The sequence below is a fragment of the Carassius carassius genome, chromosome 8, assembly GCF_963082965.1.
Source record: "Carassius carassius chromosome 8, fCarCar2.1, whole genome shotgun sequence".
Lineage (NCBI taxonomy): Eukaryota > Metazoa > Chordata > Actinopteri > Cypriniformes > Cyprinidae > Carassius > Carassius carassius.
In genome coordinates, this window is record NC_081762.1 from 12,876,225 (window position 1) to 12,894,646 (window position 18,422).

Below are 18,422 nucleotides of genomic sequence, written 5' to 3' on the forward strand. Positions count from 1 at the left end.
TGGCCTAATGCTTAGAGAGTCGAACTCGCAATCGAAGGGTTGTGAGTTCGAGTCTCGGGCCGGCAGGAATTGTGGGTGGGGGGAGTGCATGTACAGTGCTCTCAATACCACGACTTAGGTGCCCTTGAGCAAGGCACCGAACCCCCAACTGCTCCCCGGGTGCTGCAGCATAAATGGCTGCCCACTGCTCCGGGTGTGTGTTCACAGTGTGTGTGTGTTCACTGCTCTGTGTGTGTGTGCACTTTGGATATATATATATATATATATATATATATATATATATATATTAGTATACAGTTTCACTCTCGTTGGTTGTTCCAGGATCAAAAAAGGATATTAAACCAGGAGAGGGAAATCAGGTTCACCAAAACTTGTTGGTTGCAATCATGATTCTGATACAGTATAAACTTTTGATATATACATTAGAATTTTTTCGACATGTTATAAAAGAAATATGTGTAATTAAAGTAACTTTTATTGTTGTTATTATTACTATTTAAGAGAATATAAGGTCTGTTAAATTCTCAATTCATGTTTGAGTTGATGGCTGTGTAGTTTATCTTCTAAAACACAAAAGTAAATTATTTTCAAGTTTATGGTTTAATCCCATGAAAACCCCAGAAATTCCCGAGGGAATTCACGCACGGCCGGTTGGCCTACAAACTGACGTCAAGACCGAAAGCATGTGTCCATCCAAACTCCATTTCCCATAAACCCCAGCGCCGAAGTGGTTGATGGTATATTGGAGAGCTGCGCTGTGACAGCGGAGCTCTATCCGGCGAAGCGCTACTGAGCAAACTCAATCTAGTTAGCCATGGCGGCGACAGGAGGAGGGAAAATCAGATCAAGAAGATACCACATCGCTTCAAAACCTTATGCCAAAGGCAAACAGGTAAATAAAACGAAACCCTAGTCGCCATGGCAATGATTTTTATCGGTTGTTAACTTGAGCCGCACCGGTGTTTTGTCGGCGGGTTTTGTATTTGTAAAGCGGGAGACATTTTGAGGCCTGTTTCAGGCCTGTGTTCACGTTTCTCCGGCACACGGTCTCAACATTGTCACCGCAATACCACTAACTCATTTGACTGAAGAGGCATAGCCGTTCAGTGAAGAAAATGCTCAAAATATGGTTTTAGAGAGGTGAAATTTGAATTTCAATATTTTTAGAAAGCCGCGTGAACGCGTTTCAAAACAATCCGTTAGCCGTTGGCTGCGGCTCGCACCGGCGTCAAACAAGAATATTTAAATGTTAATAAATCTAACGGCATTTAAACAGTATTTTAATTTTCTTGCCCTTTAAATAAAATGCTGTTTATAGACCGAAACTCACGTGTCCCCTCTTTTGTGCCGTTCCGAGGGTCTACATGTGGGTAACCTGAGCTTCACTGCACTTTTGTTCAAGCTTTCTTTACTTGTGTTTCATGAGCAAGTTTTGAACGTGGGTAGAGATCAGTTTGATATGACTAGCGAGTCTGGTATATGTTTTGGCGTAAATACGCAAAGCACAGGTAACACTTGTTATTTAGGGTTTTCATCTGGAAGAAAGGCGGGATGAGTGCGTGTCGTGGCGTGTTTCCAGAGGGATCTGTAATCAGTGGAAATACTCACTTGCTGCTTTATGAAAAGAGAAATAGTTAAGGCCAGTCTAACGCTTGTTAATAGATTAATGTGGTTTTATGAACAGACATTTTAATTAACGTTAGTCTTTTAGTAGTTTTAAACAAATCGTAAAGTATAGCTTATTTTGCTCATAACTTTTAGCAATATGAACATTGCATTTATTTATATTACTCTGCATTTTGCGTGATAGAAGTACAAGACTTGTGTAATAGGGAAATGAAGTATAAGAGGTAGTAACTGGATCTATGTGATTTTGAATTGGAAAGAAAAGTTTTTACTGGCATGTTTAATGGCATGCTAAAGGGTTAATCATAATTTGCTGCAATGTACACTTATGCATATATTTTTATTGTATTTCTTCATGTTGGTTATTAAATAAAAATAAATCGTATTGACGTGTAAAACACATTGGTTGATCTCTAATCTAAACCATTGTTTTTGAGTTGTCTATGTGGCAAAAATGTATTTGTCTATTCTGATCTCATGTAGTGATTTATTCTGGCATAATAATTAGAACTAAGAAAGAACAGGATATCTCTCTGTTGCATTTACATTTTAAATCTAATTCTTTTACGCACGGAAATTTAAATCATGGAAATACTCCCCATAAAATTTGACACTGTACATCATTGCACCTTGTTTTTCTGTCCACCAGTAATGCATAAACTGCACACACTTGACCTCCAAAAATTAGTTAAATTGTTTAAGGGAAAGTGTATATTTTAAATGCTGTATTTGATTGTTTATTTCTCAATTTAACTTGTCCTCTGATGTGGTATTTTTAAATGTGCAAATCTATGCTGCACCTCACTTAATAGGTAATAAAACAGCATGTATATTATAGGTTAAAAAGTGCTGTTTAAGGGCACAACTCCCTGCAGAACATCTTTCCCAAAGTGTGTCATGTCAGCTACAAGTGCATTTTAACACTGTAGGGAGAGTTGAGCTGGCAGGTGTTTTTATTGGATTAGATTAGATGACGTCCCATAATGGGAGTATAAATTACAATTTAACTCCAGTGTTTTTCCTCTGCACTTCATGAAAGTCTGCTCATCCACACATTTTTGGTAGATTAGGCAGTGTAGGGAATAACGCATTACAAAAATAATGCCATTATAGTAATCATTACTTTTCACTGTAATGCAGTAATACACTGCTACTAAAACATTTTGGTAATTATACTCATTACAATCCTAATGTTTTTTTTTTTTGTTAATTTTTTTTTTACAAATTAACTTTTACCACAAGATGTTCCAGCAGGACCAGACGAAAATTTCAGTGGGTAAAATAGTCTATTTTCTGTTGCTGCAATACGTGTGACACAGAGAAGTGGATGAGAGCGTAGGCAAGATTAAGCAACGGAAATTAAGTTTATCTGTGTCTGCCATGCCGCTTGAACCCAGAGAACTATATTGGGGAAGATATATAGCTTCTGTTAACATTAGACTTGCCAGCAAAATCCATGTCAACAATGGCAATGACAAGGTAAGCTAACGTAATTCACCACTAGCTTGTTGAAAATCAATAAAATTCTGATTCAAGTTGGTTGTGATGTAAAAACAAATTGCTATACATTTGAGGATGGGGGTTTATATGAATCTGTCTTTAAGGGGAAAAGACTGTCTTCAGCATAATTTATGGTATTTTATTTTTGTCTTGCCGCTGTATAATGCATATTAGTAGCGCTGGTTTGTTTACTGGGGTAACCCAGGAAACACCATATTGCTGCTGTTCCATAAGCACCAAGTCATACTTCCCTGGTTATTTTGGTGAAAGTAACTTAATAATAAAACAAAAGTGGTGTAAAGCATTACATTTCAAAGACAATATTATTGTAATTTAACTAATTACTTTCAAATGAGAGTAACTAGTAATATAAAATGAATTCTGAGTATGGGTCACCATACCTGGCTGAATGTCACTTTCACTCAATTCACTTAAAATAACATTTTGGAAGTAACTTGCCTAGCATTGCATTGATTGGCCATGCTGACCTTGGATGCTGCCATGTGCGCACTGTTGACAGGAAGTGACTTATCTAGCAACCCTGAGCTCATGCGTGAGGCCCCAGCCATGCATACAGCTGCTTTTGTATGCTGAGTGCATGCAGCACGTTCATGTTGTTCATCCTTTCTTATGTAGTCTTTTTGTTCTCAGAGTGAGGCAGGAAGATGAATTATGCTCTTGCTCTGGCCTATATGTAAATCACAGGTATCTATAAGCTTTAAAAACCTTCCATTTTGATTGTGTAATCTCTCCCGTCTCTTCTGCTGAGGCTAAATGGACTATTTAGCTTTCCCACCTGCCTGTGGGTCACATGCTTACAGCGTTCAGCCAAAGAACTGGTCTGTGGCGTTGCTGTGTCCAAACCTTAGAGCTCTGTTCAAGAACAATAAGCCTGTAGTGCTTGCACAGTGATTTGGTCCCCAGGGCCCCTTTTAGATGACAACTGAAGCTCTCAAATCCAGGCTCTCTCCAGCCTTGGAGGCCACACTGCTTCTGCAGTATGATAAATGGAGGAAACATGTACTTCTGTTAACTCATGAATCAAATTTTAGTATGATGTCTTTTCTTACAGCATGGCTTCATGTGTAGTAGATAAGTTGAAGGCCACATGAAAATGGAAAACTTGGGCAGAAGTACTTAAACTCTTACATTTTATCAGCTGTTCAATGCTAACCTAAATCCAAAAGGTTTAGGATTACTAAGACTAAAGGCTGTTTCACACTGAGTGCAAGGAGAATTGCTGACGAACGTTGCTTTCGAAAGCAAAAGGATTGATCGCCTTCTGCTAATTCATGCCTGCACGCTAGCTGGCGCCGACCAACAATGCATTTTTCCTAGGCCTGGGCAATATATTTAATAGTGCTGTCACTTTTGTGAAAAAATCATTTTCGATTTTTAAGACAATAAGTGTTCAAAGTGTTGAATAGATTGTAAAATTGATTTTCCAAATCTAAAAAAAAAAGACGTTTCCTTTTTCAACGTCAAATAACGGACGAACGTAAAGAGAGCGCTGGAAACGCACAAGTCAGCAATATTTCTTATTTATTGGCATGAAGTTTCGTGCAGAATAACAAACCGCAAACAGCAAAAAATATATGTGCAGAGGAGACGGCTGCCATAACAAAAGAAAAACATCAGTGCGTCTTCAACCCGGCTGCATTTATGATGTAGGCAATTCAAAAATCTCCAAGATTATTTTAAATAATGATTCAATCCATTTTAAACAACTGTTCAAAAAATGAAACTTTAAATGTACTTGAGAACAGGCCATGTGTGTTTTTTTATTTAACCGACACCATTACAAATTTATTGGACAGGAAAACAGGCCGATCAACATTTTCGGGGTCCAGAGCTTCCAACGGTCCTTTTCATAACTCAGAATCAACTGTAACTAGACGCGCAAATGAGGCGAATTCACGTCTACCGCGCCGCGAGACCTCCAGACGCGCGTAAACATGTCTTTACATTGACCTAACATTGAAATCATTCGTACCAGACGCTCTATTCGCGTTTGGTGTGAACGCAACACAGCATAATAGGTCTTATAGATGTGTAAAATTGCTGGTATTTTCTGTCTAGCTTTTGCAACGCATACTGCACTTTTGTAATTCTTTATTTTCTTTTTCTGCTTGTTTGTGAGTTTTGTTACATGTATATTTTTTAATTGTTTAATTCTTTTAAAATTAATAGTGTACATATTTGGTTAAAATCGATTCCCTATTTTAAATTAAATTAATGCATTTAGCAGATTTTCATTTTCGAAACTTTTTTTGGTTGGTCAGATCGATTGTGCAATCGATTTTCGAACTAAAATTGACAGCCCTAATATCTAACGATATGATCATGCGCGCATCTAGTCAGTAAATATAGTTCTGTGATTACCGCTAAATCGCCATTTCGTTCATTATTGAAGGCGATTCATCTGGGATAACGAACGTGATATTGCGTAGATTGTCAGTGATCTACAGCTCTGTCTATTAAATGCCGCTTCATTTGAAAGCTGGTGATGGCGATTTAGCGATAATCATGAAACCAGATTTACAGACTAGATGCGCGTGATCATGTCGTTAGATATCACCCAGCCCTAATTTTTCCTTAGATATGTCTCTCGTATATGGATTTAACATTGTCTTCTGCTCAAAATACAGCATTAAATTAAGACAAATAAAGTTTGGTTCTATGCCAGAAACACAAACGATCTATAATGCTTACAAGAAAACATCTTAAAATACAAACAGAAATAGCATCAAGCCACATTTAAAAATATAAGTACATTAATTTGTATGTTAGTTTTTTGCTTAACCATCATCGAAGGCTTGTAATAACTTCCGATTGTGATCTATAGTTGATTTTGATTCTATAACAGGCAGACAAGCACTCAATACATTTTTTTTTCTGTCTAGCTGTTCTGATCACGCCGGAGCCTGGCGTATATTCTAGCGATTCAAACTTACATCGCAGTCTGATCATTATCAAAATAAAATAGTCAACTAAACATTTAAAAGTTTACACTGGTCAGTTTAAATAGGTAGTATACCGGTCCACTCTGCTGTTATGCCAATGACGATTTTGCTCAAATGAAGAGGATCGTCTTTTCTGTCTATGTGCGAATGTGTAAGTAGTTTACAATATAAATAATAGTTTAACATTCTAATACATTGCGAATATGGATTTGATCGTTAATTTAACCCTTAAGGCGCCAGGCTTTTTTGGGAAAAAAATTTGTATTTTGACATCAAGATTTCAAAAGCTTGTGGCTTGAAAGGGCTTAAAGATCGAGATCTACTGTCAATTAGAAAAATGTTTGGCATGATCGAAAGTTTATGTGGGGTGTAAATTAGGGCTGCAACTAACGATTATTTTGATAATCGATTAATCTGTCGATTATTTTTACGATTAATCGATTAATCGGTTTATGTACTTATATTTTAGTTTTTTCCATTTTTCCCCAAGTAAATTATTAATAAATGGTCTTTATCCTTCAGCATAGATTTTTAAGAGATTTTAACCATTTTGCATTGTCATATCCTCATCAAAAATATACCTGGAGTTGTTTTATTGTGTTAGTAATCCTTTGTCGAACTCTTCTGCAATCAGAACACTGACCCATACTCTAGCAAATTTCACAAGGAGATTTCAAATAATGTTTTCACCATGGCAGTCCATAGAGCTCTAGTAGTTTAACATCCCGAACGAAGCTTATTAAGGAATCTTTCAGAACATATTTTCACAAAGAATAAGGATAAAACAGAATAAAATTGCAGTGCATTGTATTTTATTATTTACTGGGAAACAGCTTTACAGCTTTTGCTGTGAAATTGTAAACAATCCTTCGAATAAAGTGCCAATGGCATGAAACCTGAATGGAACTCACAGTTTAAAGTAAAATCCATCAGAAGGTTGTCCAGAAAAAAAAATTGGACAGTCACACACAAAAAACCTGCTGTGTGAAAAAGAGCAGTGAATACTTAGAAAAAAAGTGCATTTCAAATATATTTAAACATTTACCTCTCTCATTCAGTCATAATTAGGCTGCACGACTGAATTTTGAACTGGTAAACGACAAACTGATCACAGAACATGTTTGTAAAGCTTTAAATGTTAACTGTTAAAAAGCAATGTTATCAGCTTTTACGACTAAACATTTGCAAACAACATTGTACTGGAGAATCTGCACAAATAAAAGTCTTAGGGGCCGTTCACATATCGCACCTAAAAACGCGTGGCGCTTTCTCCTTCTTTCCAAAGCGCTCGTGCAGAAGCGCCCCTGAGGCGTCTGCCTTTGATAAGCAACCATGACGTGCTCTCTCCTTGAAGACGCGGAAATTTCAGCAAAGGATAAATGGATTTGCAGCTCAAAACATCACTTGCAGTAGCTCTGCTACTAAATTTATTTCAAAATGGAAATCCATATACAACTATGATCAGCTGTTCCTTTCATCTTGACTGAGCTTTTAACGTTGTTACGGGAAAGGATGAAGCTGATTGGTTAGTTCTTGTCACATGACCCGCGATGCGCTTGCAGCATTCTGAAAAGTTGAGGTTTTTAACTCGATGCGGTGCGGTGTTGGAAATAACGAACTTGAGCGCGCAAAAGACGCGATATGTGAACGTCCCCTTAAACAGTTCAGTAGTGCAGAGTTTACAGGTTTCTGTTCTTTTTTGAAGGCTCAAAGTAAAGTACTCCCAGTCCCCCACATCCCGCTAAATGCTGCAGAGACGCTGTTCGGGAAGCACGTGACATAAAACGAGGCCAGCTATTGGCTATTCGCTACTTCTCCGTCTGTACTGGCTGAGTAAAACCTCCGATGGCTCATTACTGCCACACTTTGGTCACCGCAGATTTGAAATATGCACGAAATGAGCCGCTTACGGCAAATAAAAGTTTTTTAGCAACGAATCGATGACTAAATTAGTTGACAACTATTTTAATAATCGATTTTTATCGATTAAATCGATTCGTTGTTTCAGCTCTAGTGTAAATATACTAATCTAATTAGCATATTATGATGTCACCAGGGGCGGCTATATCGAATTTCATAATATTCAGGAAATATTAGATATTGAATTGATGTTTGAACATATTTGCATGTTTTTGTGTGTGTGTGTCTTATCCTCATTCCAAATTATCAGAAAAGAGGAAGCCAACAATAAAACAGGAGAAAGTACTAATTTATTAATATATTACTACACTATATAGTAGTAAAACACATGTGAACAGTAGCCTACTTTTTGATCAGTTCATCAGTAATATTCAGGAAATAATAGATATTGAATGGATGTTTGAACTTATTTGTAGGGGTGCTCCGATCGGCCGATCGTTATGCGCATCTTGTCAGTAAAGCCGGTTCTCTAATCAGCGGTAAATTCCATCAGGTGCGTGATTTCACATAGAGCAGCTGTTACTACACAGACTATTACTATATTACTGTGCCATAGTAAAATACATGTGCCTATTTTTTGATCAGTTGACCAGCTATCTGCCCAAACAGGTATCTATGTGACACAGTTCGTAGTTCTTGAGAGGATGGTTCCTCTCATTGATTGCATGGCACAGCGCAGAGCGCACCTTCTCCACACAGACTGCACCTGTACTGTCTGCCGGCCGCGCATTAGAGCATGCGCGATCAGCAACAGCTCTCCTGTGGACACTATGACCACATTCATCTCTGCCACCCGCATCCCCGTCGAGCAAAGGGTCGAAATGATCACTTGTTTGTGCTTCGTGAACACTCTCGCCTTGCACGGCGGCACCATTGCGCTGCAAAGATGTACCGCAAGACGCGCGATCATTAGACGGCCGATCGTCATTTCTAAAAGGCAAATATTCCCCTTCAGAGTCAGAATCGGCGAACAACATTTGCAACACATCCTCGCTGTACAACTTTGTATTAGCCATCTGGCGATTTTCTCTCATAAATCTCACCATTTACACTCATGCTATGAAATGAATTGCTTCTGCATCAATGACATGAGAGGTCACTTGCTCTGCTATTTCCTCGAACACTTTGAACGGAAACAATGCCTAATGTTGGTCTAGAATCAAAGTGCTACATGTCTGGCATCTAGTGGAAGGGAATACAAATGAGATATTACATCATATAAGGAACTACAGTCTATTTTATTAAGGATGACGTCTTGTCGCAATTTTGCGACTTTGTCGCTTAGAGGGTTAAACGACAATCAATCATTGAATTAATCGATATTTTACATCACTAGAGGCAACCACTACATTTTAATCACTATCCAAACACTTCATTTGTTACTTAATAAAGCTACAAAAAGTCCTTTAGTCTAGAGCAGTAAGTGAATTTGTGTTTGTCTGTTGTTGTTTGATTGATATTAAACACCCTGTCGACAGCAGAAATATAACCCCCGTCACTTTAAGAGCTGCACTGATCCAATTTACTGTTACACAAGTATTTTCATTTCAATGGTTTACATTCAATTATTATTATTAAACAATGTGGGCTTATGTGAATAATCACTAAGCACTACATTTTACACTCTTTTTGCATGTATTTGACATTTAGGCGTGCACCTTAGCTAAAAGTTGACTTCATGTCCATGTTCTGTTCCGTCTCTGAGAGCATACACGGTAATCCTCCCAAGGAATATCACCAGTTCATGCTTTTAAAAACATGAATAAATCGAATGAACATTAATAAATCAAGCACGTCCAATTTTGCAAAAATCGTTACTACTAGAAAGGAGGCGGAATGGGGTGTAATAATAGTTTCATCTCGGTTATTGTATTTTCATAATCGCTGGAGGCCTGAATTTTTCGATTAATTGCACAGCCCTAGTTTCAAGGTATTGCTCTTAGTCTTTTATTTCTGGATTTGCTAATTTTGTTTTATTGGCTCCTGCAGCAGCCTGGCCTGATCAGTCGAGTGACTGATACAGTGAAGAGCATAGTCCCCTCCTGGCTGCAGAAATATTTCAAAAATGGAGAAGTTCAAGAGGGTGATACCGGCACAGTCGGGGTGGACCGGAATAATGTGGCTCCTCCCCCCAACGGCAATGAGGAAGTCACCCCACTCCCAGATGGACGAGATTCTCCAGAGCCGAGCACAAGTAACACGGGTATGAGTTTGTGCTGTTCGGTAGATACACACAGCTATTCCAAAACCTAGAGAGCTATGTTCCCTGCATTCTTGAGATTAAATGCTTAATTCCTTTTTCAGAACCATCTACAAGCAAAGCGTCGCTGAACTTCCCGGAAGCTCTGTCGAGACCCCCGCTCAATCGGACCCACCTGCACGTCCCCTCCCTGGATGGTTCCCCTGCGTTAGGCGGCACAAGCTCCCACTTCTGTCAGCCCTCCACGTCCACAGCACCCTTCTCAGGGAGTCCTTTTGCTGTAACCTCCAACTTCTCCCTGGTAAAAGAGATTAAGGACTCCAGCTCTCAGCATGAGGATGACAACATCTCGACTACCAGTGGCTTTTCATCACGTGCATCTGATAAAGGTGAGCAACCACATTTCTAAACAGAAACCAGTAAATAAGTGTTAATGCTAGGCATTTGATTTGTTAAGTTGTTTAGAACAATCTAAACTAGATATAGCCACAACTAAGAGCAGGGCTTAATCTTCTTCCAGATGTTCCCATGTCAAAGACTGTGCCGCTCCTCTGGTCCCCAGAGACAGAACGCACACATTCTGGATCGCAGACAACCCACTCTGGGCTCAAGAAACCAGCCTTCAACCTGTCAGTCTTTGGCACTTCTTCATCAGTAAGTAATTCCTATTTTTCTGGGACCTTAAGTCAAGGTTGATGGGTCAGTAAGATTTAAGTTAATATCACAAAAATACAAGCATGCATTGAATTGTCATTGAAGTTTTGTTGCATTAAATTACAGATATATTAAGCAGCACAGCTCTTTGCAGCTTTGATTAGCAATGCACCTATAAATGTAAGATTAGAATGATTTATGAGGAGGATTATTATTTTTAATTATTTAACAATATTACTGGTTTTACTTTGTTTTATTAAAATTAATACAGGCTTGGTGAGCATAAGACATTAAGACGTAGTTCAAAAATTAAAAAATATATCTTACATTCTCATAATAGTGCATAATTAAAAAAACGAACGAGCAGTTGAATGTCCTAGTTGTCTTGTCACAGTATGACTTGTGAATATGCGTTTTACTGAGATGAGATTAATGTTAGGCATGTTTGTTCTCTTACAGTCAGTGTTGAACAGTTCAGTATTGAACTCTAGTCAGTTGGGGGATTCACCCTTCTACCCGGGGAAGACCACGTATGGAGGAGCTGCTGCGATGAGATCGGCTCGTTCACGCCCGGCTACACCTTACCAGGTCTGAACAATCATGCCAATGATTGACTCTTGTTTCATAGGCCAGTACTATTATTTAATATAAAATCTTAAACTGAAACGCCTTTGCTTTTTGTTCCTTTTTGACTCGTCCGGAATTCTGGTCCGTTGTTCCACAGCCTCCTGTTAGAAGACAGATAAAGGCAAAGCCAGCTGGAGCTCAGCCCTGTGGAGTTACCAGTGCCACAGCGAGACGCATCCTACAGTCCCTGGAGCGCATGTCCAGTCCTCTTGCTGTGCGTTTACTGAGCTTTGATATATGGATTAAAAATAAAACGCACAATGACTAGAATAAGCCTCCAGAATAAAGTGTTTAAAATTGACTGAATGTTTCTGTAAATTAAGCAGATGTTAAACATTAATTCCATAAAATTTGGGGAAAACAACAAAAGTAAGCATTTCATAAAACATGTTTTTGGTAACCTTGTAGGATGCAAAAAGAATTCCGTCGACGGTTTCATCACCTCTGTCCGCTGTAAGTATTGCAATACTTTGAATTTCACTTCAGTTGAGTGTTCAGTTTACACAGTCTTTAAACTTGTCTTCCTTTTTTTGTTTTTCTTTTTTTTTTAGTCACTGAATCACACAGACCTTGACATTTCAAATTTCCAGGCAAAGAGGAAACGGGTAAGTTTTGTGCCTTAATACACAGCGGTTTAAGATTTTAAAGTCGAATGTGGCTGTCGAGAAAGAAATTCATACATGGTTTTCGTGTATAGAAGCCATTTACTACTGTACCTTAATGCGTTTTGTAAAGTTGCCAAGTTTTACTTTGCTTCTGCTGCCTGTCTTTAACTGTTAACAACTGTGGCAGCTGGCTACTAATCCCAAACAATGTGCCTATTCACCCAACACCAGAAACCTAAAGCCTGTAATAACCATTTGTGGTGGATGAACATGGTCCAAAATATCCAGGGCTGTGAGTGTGTAGTTTTGCAGTTAAAGTGAGCACACTTGATAAATCATAGAAGAGGTGTTCATGCATGTGATGTCCATGAGCTTGCAATGTTTAACACCACTTGTATTCAGGTCTTGAAATTATGGACTGAGAATTGTAAAATCTCTGTACTGTATCCCTGTATAGTAGTAACCATTATTTTTTTTTTATATTGCTCAGAAAATGGATAGCCTAATATCCTTTGCGCAGTGGTGTAGGGAACTGTTGAACTGTCTGTTGTATTTGTAATGTTGTTACATTGACACACAGTTGGAGCCATCAGTCCCTCCTGTGCAGAAGCTGGTGGTCCCTGCAGCTGCTGCAGTGTCTGGTAACCGCTCAATGTCCTTCAGACCATCACTTACTCCAGGTGGAGTGAACAGAGGAGTGGAGAAAAGCAACAAGGAGACTGTGAGTTCAATATTTATCACAATGCGTCCTACATTAGAATTCAATATATGACTATGAAACAACTGAAAGGAGGGGCATATTTGGCAGGGGACTTCTGGATTTCAAATTGGATGACAAAATAATCAATATTATAAACCTATCACAAATATTACTAAATATGGCATTAAAAGTATAAGTCACTCATTTATATGAAGTAACACTGTCCAGCAGCGACACCCACAGGTAAAGTTACAGCGGAGGCTTGCCCCCCTTCAGTCAACTGACTTACAACAGGGATCCTAAAGTGTGCCGTGACTTTACTGGGTTGTAATTGAGAATGAATGGGGGGAAGTCACATGAGAGGATGAAATGTCTACATCGCGTTATAATTATGATCAGTTATGAATGTGATTTGTTCATGCGTTAGATCCTGCCTCTTGTTTTCGTGCGAGCTCTTGATCTGCATTATTAAATGGCATTATTGACTAATTATAAAGTAAACAACTCATCCGCTTGGATATCACTTCTTTGTGTCACGTCAAGATAAAACTTGAAATGGTCTGAAAGTGTGATGACTGCATCAGTTTTTAGTGAGTATTCAGTGTGATAGAATGAAAGATATATCTTTGTGTCTTTGGCAGTGTTCACAGAGCTTTTATGACGATTACCCGAAATAAGTTGACTATTAAAAAGAACAGCTGAACATCAGTTCACAAATGAAAAATATTGGTAACATTTTACAATAAAGTGTCATTTAATGAGTTAGCTAACATGAACTAACAATGAACATTTATAACAGCTTTTATTAATCTGTTTACATTAGTTATGACAATAACATACTGTTCATTTTTAGTTCATGTTAGTTCACAGTGCATAAATTAATGTTAAAGGAGCATTTCACCCGTGGGAACATTGATCTTCATTGAAAGTGGGTCATATATGTAGTCGAAATCTATTAAAACTTTCGAATTTGGTGCCTTTTTGACCGAGTTATTACAGAAAGTAACTTTAGGGCTCATTTGTATGTAAAACCACAACTCCCACAATGCAACACATTTGCACAGCTCCACAAGCCACTCCCACTAATCCAGAACACCGCTGTTAGGCGATATTGTCTACAAGACATTGAGGACACAGTTAGCGGAGTATGGTATTTACGTGCCACAGTAGTAAACAATGCCACAGTAAGCTTTTTGTGCATTAAAAAAGGTACTGCACAAACCGTTTACAGTTGACGTTACGTAACTTATTAACCGGGAATCATTTCGTGATAATAATGCTTGAAGAAATTGTGTACATTTCACAAAATGAATAATAAATAAAATTGAAACACTTATTTTACAGTTAGACGTCCATTTGTGCAGGCTTCGGCTGGCGTTTCCAGTTTACCTTCGGAATTCTGAAGTATGTCTCCAGGACGCCTCTGTCCATATGCGGGGCGAAACTAGGATGGTTCACAACGCAAATAATAATAAGCTAGTCTCTGTAGTCTCTACACTTTTCAATGCATTTTGACTTCCTGCTTATTATGACGCAAAATGACGATTTTTACGTCATAAGGAGGAAGTAAAACACTTAAATCCTTATTTCTCCCATCTCAGGGAAAAACAAAGGAAAAATCCATGATCATTATAATATATGACTGGGTTTCTAACAATACAAAGCTAAATGCAAATGGGTGAAGTGATCCTTTAATAAACACAACTTTTTTAAATAGTGCATTGGTAAATGTTGAAATTAATATTACGATAACTAAGATCAATAAATGCTGTAGAAGTAGGCTATTGTTTATTAATTATTTTATATTATTATCTTCGTTAACTAATGGAACATTATTGTAAATTGTTTCCAAAATATTGTTCAATTTGTTACTGCCTTTTAGTTATTATTTTTGAATAAATATAAAAATGCTCAAATACACTATGAAATGTATAATAAGTATTAAAAAATAATATTAATAAATACAAAATAGAACTGTATTTGTTCTCTTTTTATGTAATTTAACCAGGAAAATGTGACCACATTATACATTTATTTAACCTATATTTAAATTTCTTAAGAAAAATCTTATTCAACAAAAAAGCTTGATTTTGATCAAACGTGACCGTAAAGACCTTTATATACTATTCTATCTATTTTTCAAAGTGATACAGAGTTTCCACAAATATTTAGCATCATGTTTCTTGAGCGCCAACGCTGAAGTAATGGTTGCTGAAAATTTAGCTGTATTGTTACTGGATTAAATGACAATTCTGGATGTATTAAAATAGAAAAGTTATTTTAATTTATAATTTCACAAAACTGCTATTTTAAGTGTTTAAGATAAATTCAGCCTTGCTGAGCATAAAGACACTATGAAAAACAGAACATTGAAAAATCTAATTGATAATATGCATTGTTTATCTGAAGCTGAAACTGTGGAAAAAATGGCAAGCCTTACACTGTAATTAAGTGGATTATAGCATTGGTGTCTGTGTTTTTTGATCTTATAGAGAACTAACTTTTTTTTTTTTCTTCTGCCTTTTGAAGCCGGTCAGACAATCCCCTCCAATTTCAGATCGTGCCCAGGCTCCCTCTCCCAGGTAAGAGTGACCAACCAGTTTGTTGTGGTAGTTTTAAAATGTTCTTTTTGTTTTGGATCGGACAGGGAACTGTTAGTGACATCACTTGCATATTTACTTAGTCCATCAATTTCTTTGTCTCCAGCACAAGCAGTTTGTCCTACCCCCTGTCCAGCACCCCAGTGACCAACAGTGCTGTTTCAGGAGGGGGCAAAATGAAGAGGGAAAGGGCCATTAGACCTTCATCCAAAAGACCTGACGATGAGGTCAGAGAACCTTCTGGGTTATATGCTTTTGAATAGAACTTGATTTGAAGCTGTCTAAAGGAATGGTTTGAGGCTCATATAAGCTGTTCTCCTTCCAGGTTGCCGAGGAACCAGATCTGCCTCCTGCCTCTCTTCCCAGCAATTTCACTTTGCCAACATTTAATTTCTCCTCTCCTCCCCCACCCTCTTCACTCACCCCAAGCACAACACCACTTATAATTGTCTCAGAGGAACTGGCAGCAAATAAGGTATTTCCACCCCTCTGACCCCTTCAGAATTGTGCGTTCTGTCTGATGTAGTCTTGACCTATCAAACCGATAGTTACATAGCAGTTATGGTGGATGAGTATTTGTAATGCACCGTTTTTATTTGTTTAATAAGGAGTCAGCAGCACCATCCACACCACCATCGGTTCCCTTCACGTTCTCTTCGCCTATCGTCAAGGCAACAGCTGCTAGTCCTCCATCTTTCTCTCCATCAGTAGGTCTCCTTCATTCTCTTACCCTTTGTTTCATACGGAGCAAGCATCTGTAATAATTAAGATTCTTCCTTTCAGTCTGGATTCACCTTCAGTGCGCCTACTATGAAAACAGGCCCCTCTTACTCCAGTGGGAAAATTGTTCCAACAGTAGCACCAGGTAAGTTTTGATTTGCAAAGTAGACATTTTCATTCAAAGTTATGTTATTGTTTATTTCTTTTCTGCATGTTTTGTAGTCAAATCAGTGGCCAGTGAAGAAAAGGAGTTTGAAGGACCCTTCAAACCAGCGAAAGTCTTAAAACAGGGCAGTGTATTGGACATACTTAAAGGACCTGGTAAGATTTGCTTCTGATTTTTCCATGTTAAGTTTTATATAGTTAAGTTGCATATTTATATCCTTTTCTTGTTTTCAGGATTTGCGTCTCCTGCTCAGAACTCCATTGATAAGCCTTTACTGTCTGCATCAACATCCTCTGCTCCTCTTGGTTTTGGTGATAAGTTTAGGCCACCTGCAGGGTCATGGACCTGTGGCACTTGCCTATTGCAAAACAAGTCCTCAGACAAAAAGTGTGTGGCTTGTCTTGCTCCACAACCCAACACAGACTCTTCCTCTAAACCGGACAGTAAATCCACAGGAGCTCCTGCAAGCATCAGTTCCCTCTTTGCTCCTCCAGCTGGTAGCTGGGACTGTGACACATGTTTAGTAAGGAACAAATCAGATGTAGTTAAATGTGTAGCTTGTGACACGGCCAAACCTGGGACTGGAGTAAAATCCAGCCTGACTCTACCAGCTCTTTCTGAGTCCTCATCCACCCTCTCTTCCACCTCTTCTACAACCACCACAACTGGACTGTTAGGATTTGGGGACAAATTTAAAAAGCCAGAAGGGTCTTGGGATTGTGATGTGTGCATGGTTCAAAACAAGGCACAGGATGTGAAATGTGTAGCTTGTCAGAGCTCTAAACCAGGTAAAGTTTCAGTTGTGCAGTTTTTAAGAGTTAAAACATTTGAATGCCCCGTAAAATCCATGGAATAGAATAGAAGGATTTACCTTAATTCAAAAATATTTGCGTACCTGATGTTTTTCTCCTTGGTGTATTATAGGAGCTGTAGCCACGGCTGTCTTGACTCCAGCCTCTGCACCTGCAAGCACTGCAGGATTTGGGGACAAGTTCAAGAAACCTGAGGGGAGCTGGGAGTGTGAGGTGTGCTCTGTTCAGAATAAGGCAGAGGACCAGCAGTGTGTGGCCTGCACGTCAGCAAAACCGGGAGCTAAAATAGAGTCCAAAGGTAAAGTGCCTTGCAATGATATTTCCAGAAGTCAGGAGACTTCGAAGAAGCTGCTTTCCGTTAGTAGAAACAATCTGATGACCAGAAATCTAATTTCTTTTTCAGGTTTCAGTTCATCATTTGGCGTTCAGTCCAACAGTACAGACTCAAGTTCATCCGGTTTTAAGTTTGGTACAGGCTCTACGGATTTGACCTCTGCTGGCCTGAAGTTTGGAGGCACTTTCTCAGATACTACTTCCACCACGGGAGGGTTTACATTTGGATTTGGGTCCTCCAACTCAACCTCCAAATCAGAGGGCTTCAAATTTGGAGGCTTCTCCTCGGATGCAGCTTCTAGTGGGGTAAAACTTGGTAGTTCCTCATCAGATTCCACAGCAACAAAAGAGAGCGTGTCAAAGCCCTTTACATTTGGTTCATCCATGGATGACTCGCTTGAAAAAAAGACTAAATCTCAGGATTCTAGTGCAGGATTTAAATTTGGTGGCAGTAATGGAATCAATTTCAGCTCTCAAGCTTCTGGCGCAGAAAACTCATTTTTATTTGGAGCTAAACCCAGTGAGAAAGGAAGCTCAAATTCATCTTTTAGTTTCTCTGTGCCGCAGTCCAAAGCTGAGAAAGATGATGCTCCTGCTCCCTCAGAAACTGTTTCAATCACCACCACAACAACGGCAGCAAACGTCATTCCTATTTTTGGCAAGTCTTTAGTAGCTGAATCTTCTGCAACAAAGTTTGGGGAAGAATCGACGAAAGAGCAAACGCTGGTGACGTCCACCTTTACCTTTGGAAAAACAGAAGAGAAAAAGGACACCTCTGCACCCTCCACTGGGTTCTTATTTGGTGCTTCCAAGAAAACTGACAAACCGGCAACAACCTTGGGCTTCTCTTTCGGTGAGCCGGACCCTACAAAGGATTTTCCCAAGCCTACGCTCACATTTGGGAAACCTGCTGAGTCAGCAGAACCTCCAAAACCATCGTTTAGTTTTGGACAAAGTATGACAGGTGAGTGATGGCGTCTTTTCTAATTTCCTAAT

At 38.7% G+C, this 18,422-nt stretch overlaps 1 protein-coding gene across 2 annotated transcripts in view; it reads left to right on the forward strand.

Moving 5' to 3' along the window:
* The first annotated feature begins 732 nt into the window (after positions 1-732).
* The window catches only part of nup153 (nucleoporin 153), a 20,331-nt gene continuing 2,641 nt past the window's right edge, over positions 733-18,422 (forward strand). The window contains exons 1-18 of one of the 2 annotated variants that reach the window (XM_059556235.1): positions 733-892; positions 9,999-10,212; positions 10,314-10,598; positions 10,730-10,863; positions 11,323-11,451; positions 11,588-11,704; positions 11,899-11,943; positions 12,042-12,095; positions 12,676-12,816; positions 15,325-15,377; positions 15,502-15,622; positions 15,721-15,870; positions 16,004-16,102; positions 16,179-16,260; positions 16,338-16,436; positions 16,515-17,069; positions 17,206-17,391; positions 17,497-18,390. In XM_059556235.1, the coding sequence (XP_059412218.1) occupies positions 815-892; positions 9,999-10,212; positions 10,314-10,598; positions 10,730-10,863; positions 11,323-11,451; positions 11,588-11,704; positions 11,899-11,943; positions 12,042-12,095; positions 12,676-12,816; positions 15,325-15,377; positions 15,502-15,622; positions 15,721-15,870; positions 16,004-16,102; positions 16,179-16,260; positions 16,338-16,436; positions 16,515-17,069; positions 17,206-17,391; positions 17,497-18,390 (3,436 nt within the window). In that variant the 5' untranslated portion in view covers positions 733-814. The remainder of the gene's footprint in view (positions 893-9,998; positions 10,213-10,313; positions 10,599-10,729; positions 10,864-11,322; positions 11,452-11,587; positions 11,705-11,898; positions 11,944-12,041; positions 12,096-12,675; positions 12,817-15,324; positions 15,378-15,501; positions 15,623-15,720; positions 15,871-16,003; positions 16,103-16,178; positions 16,261-16,337; positions 16,437-16,514; positions 17,070-17,205; positions 17,392-17,496; positions 18,391-18,422) is intronic. The other variant, XM_059556234.1, reaches the window with a different exon arrangement.